Here is a 4,092-nt window from a genome sequence, read left to right on the forward strand (position 1 = left end):
CCCCCCCCCCCCCAACCCCTTCTTCTTTTTTCTCTTCTCACCTATCTTACCTACATGCACCCCCCCCCTTCCCCCGCGACCACTAAATAAAAAGGTCCTCTCTGTTATATGTCGTCGTCTTCTTGAAATAACTGTAACATTTAATTACTTTCAGTGCAGACAGAAACATACCCGAAAGAAACACAACGGAATATCTGGTCCTCAAAATACATTTTCATGTCTAAGACCAACAGGCCGTAAAAGACTCGTCGTTCGTCTGTTTTATCCTGAGGACAGGGGAATAGCGACTGTGTTAACCGAATATCTAGTCTATGCCTTGATGGTATTGGTTATAGCATCGATACCCAATATTTTTGTTATGATTTGGCACCTATCTAGCTGTATCCGGTCAAAGATCGTACGTATCTTTAATTTGGCACTATAACCGATTACACCAGACGATGACGTCAAAGTCGCAGTCCCCTGGTGCAGCCGTTTTATACAAAAGTACGATTTGATAACAAGCTCAGGAGAATCAATATCATAACATATAAATTATATGCTCAGTGCCCAAGTACATTTATGCATATCACAAAAAATTAATAATTACTCACACAATAAAGTACATGTAACATAACATGATGTGTTATTGGGTAGCTTTAGAGAAACCAAAAGCAAATGGGAATGCAAATAGGGAATTCTATTCCAAACTACGTTGTGAGATATACTCAGACCAACAGAAAATGGGAACATTCTCTAACACGGAGTCTCACTCAAGGGAACGGAAGTCTACCAATTTTTGAATGGAAACTCTTGACGTACGTTTAAACCTTTCCATTAGAAGCCGTTCATGTATGAAAGGAAAAGAATTAATTTAATGTTTAGGTTTGCCTTGGGAACAGAACATTAATTTGTTGTATATCACATTTTCCACTTGTGATACTGCTCTTTTCCGATCAAAATTAAGTTGATAACAATACGGAATAATAGCCCCAAAAGCAAAAACATCCCCAACCCTCCTCCCTCGAGTGTTTCATGGTCAGTCGATAATGGTGTAACGGCCTGCACAAAACAGTAAATGTCCTATAAATAAAACACGATACAACAGTCTTAACCTTAAGCCTCACCCTATAACCTAAAAGTGATGCACTGCCAGATCCCCATTGTGAAGGCTAGGATAAACCTCGATCCGACTCATTATCTTAGCATAGAGAAGGGAAAATAAAAATGTTGCAATCGCTTTTGACGTCAGCAGTAAGAGTTCTATCATCTATATCAAAGTTAATTTTCGAGAGGAATTGCCAACAAGGCTATTTGCGATCCTTTAATCTTTTTTTTTTCTTCTCACGGCCATTTGATTTTCGTTTCTTGACAATAACGAGAAATCCCCAGCGGTGCTTACCGTATGTGACAGATTTATTTGTGACATATTGTGTTTTCTTAGCCAAAAAAAAGAAGATAAAAACATACTCCATTGTAAAAGCGGAAGCATTAAATACCACAACATAATACGCACAGTAGCGTTACAATGCACTTATCCATTCTGTTCAATTTTCTCTCGAAGAGGGAGGAACAGTTGGCTGATACATTGTGTCTGGCTGGTTTGTCATGGGAAGTCTCTCTCACAGAGTGCGCAAAGGTCATGTGTCTCCAGCATAAAAGGATTTGCAAGCAGAAATACGTTTCAGACATCAGATTGATGAGCATGTACTAAGTGTAAGGTCGATAAAGCTAAGCGTAGTTGCTTAAAACGATTTCTTAGTCGAGGGTGTCGATAGGTCAGCAAAGTTTAATGTTAGGTGTTTTACTGACCCCTGGAAGAATATAATATAACCTGAATAATTAACCTGATCAGAAGAAGTCTGATTTAAAGTGTTGTTCACTTTATGCCCGACGTCCTCAGAAGGGTATTTTCCTTGACTTTCGCTCAAATGATGTTGGGACACCCACAAAAGACTAACCACCACCCTCCTCCATCTACCAATAAACCCCCGTTCTGTTTCGTTTCATCATTTCCATCCCTGTTCTTTCAAAGGGTAGCGTTTAAATTTCCATCAATACGTTTTACTGTGTACTAACGATTCTTTTGCTTGTGATTGGTAATTTATGTCGTAAGGTAAGAAATACCGGCTTATGCGTTGTTATAGTGGTTAGGCGTTTCGATTTCCAAGTCCGGAGAAATATTTGTAGAGTGTATAGGTCTTTCTGCTGGGATGTTGTATCACTCTCAGCCCCGCCTGGCCCTGACAGTCAAGACAGAAGCCCACCTCCGAATTTATCTAAATTATGTCAAGTGGCATAGAACACTTACATTAAGAATATTAAAGTAAAAACCCTCACTCTTTTAACAATAAAAGGAAAGCGAACTATTTTAAAGAATAGAGCTTTTCTTCCTAACAAAAGGGATCATGATCTTGACGACTCACCTCATAGTCAAACTCATTGAGGAACTCTTCAGTAGGTTTCACTTTGATGAAGCTCAGCTCCTTGGCGCTTAGTTTATGAAGGTCTTTCTTGTCGACTCTGGGACCCACCAAATTTCTTTTATTTAATCCAAACAGGTCATTCTTCCGTTTTCGTGAGTGTATTGCCAGCATCAACAGCGCTTAAGAAAAACGGGGAGGCGGGAAAAGAGTAAGGGCGGGGAGGGGGGAGGGAGGGAGAACAAGACACCAAACATGTTCATAATAAGACAATTAGAAGTTGAATTAGCGATATATTCAAAACAAACGAAACTGAACATGTTGATAAGATACATGCATTCAGCCACAAATCCGTGCGACTCACTCGACCAACAATGGATGGACGGCAGTTATAAAGTTAGATTCTTTTTCAAGATAAACGTGGCATGGACCTTCCTTTTAAACTCTTTCTTTTAAGCTCTTTATACTCACAGAAAGGCAAATCTGTCTTTAAAATATCATATTTTTGTTAAGTGAGGCTGTAAAATCACACAGAGTTTAAACACATCCTTACAATTATTGTCATTCCCGGATTATTCAGCGTGTTTAGTGATGAAAATTTTCCTCTTACTAGCAGTTTTCAGTATTCTAAACATAAGACGAGTATTTCAATTTTGGAATGTAACGTTGGAAGTGGACATGGATTGATGGCACTTTCACCTGTTGTTTCTGGTTCACTGACAGTTCCACCCGATGTTTCTGGTTCTCTGACAATTTCACCTGTTGTTTCTGGTTCACTGGCAGATATGCGCGCTTGTTTTGGTTCTGCCATTTCGTTTGTATTGGCTCACCCGTGTACAAACGCAAAAGGAAATACAAAATCAAAACCCATCTAATAGTACCTTGATTGGGAGTGTACTTGACCCTTGCAGACTGAAGACTTGGCACCACCCCTTTCCAGCACCACCCCAAGCCACTGCCTGCGGGTATTGCCTCTTTATGTCGCTAATGGCCTACACATTACAAAGTCAACTTCAGCTCCTTGCAATCTATAGCACGTGGGTATGCCTTCTTGCAACCTCATGGAGATGTGTATTTTTCACTTACTCAACCACTCACTCTCTCATTCACTCACTCATTCTCTAACTCACTACCTAACGAACTTTACTAAAAAAAAACCGAACTAGCTAAATGACTGACTATTTAATTAACTAAAGAGATTAATCAAATAGCTTACTGACCACTGAAATAACTAACGAATAAACTAACTAATCGACAAATCAACTTATATATATATATGTACCTGGGTAAGATACTTACAGAACAAGATGACGGCCACGAGAAGCAAAGGGGGAACTAGAATCTCTTGGCTGGTGGGCGTTTCTTCTGCACCGGTCGTCGGGTTCACTTCCGGTTCAGCGCTTGAGGCCTCAGGCTCAGCCATTGGATTGACTTCAGGGTCTGATGACGTTTCTGATTCTGCTGTCTCTGGCTCACTAGCTGCTCCGCCTGTCGTTTCTGGTTCACTGACAGTTTCACCTGTTGTTTCTGGTTCACTGACAGTTTCACCTGTTGTTTCTGGTTCACTGACAGTTTCACCTGTTGTTTCTGGTTCACCAACAGATTCACCTGCTGTTTCTGGTTCACTGACAGTTTCACCTGTTGTTTCTGGTTCACTTACAATTTCACCTGATGTTTCTGGTTCATTGAC

At 40.2% G+C, this 4,092-nt stretch overlaps 1 protein-coding gene across 1 annotated transcript in view; it reads right to left on the bottom strand.

Annotated features, from left to right (window-relative positions):
- LOC101858840 overlaps nt 1-4,092 on the bottom strand; it is a 20,350-nt gene that overhangs the window by 14,367 nt on the left and 1,891 nt on the right. The window contains exons 3-4 of the mRNA XM_013091377.1: nt 3,790-4,049; nt 2,406-2,502 (exon numbers count right to left, since the gene is read on the bottom strand). Of these exons, the coding sequence (XP_012946831.1) occupies nt 2,406-2,502; nt 3,790-4,049 (357 nt within the window). The remainder of the gene's footprint in view (nt 1-2,405; nt 2,503-3,789; nt 4,050-4,092) is intronic.

This window comes from Aplysia californica, unplaced genomic scaffold, assembly GCF_000002075.1.
Source record: "Aplysia californica isolate F4 #8 unplaced genomic scaffold, AplCal3.0 scaffold00035, whole genome shotgun sequence".
In the NCBI taxonomy this organism is placed as follows: Eukaryota; Metazoa; Mollusca; class Gastropoda; order Aplysiida; family Aplysiidae; genus Aplysia; species Aplysia californica.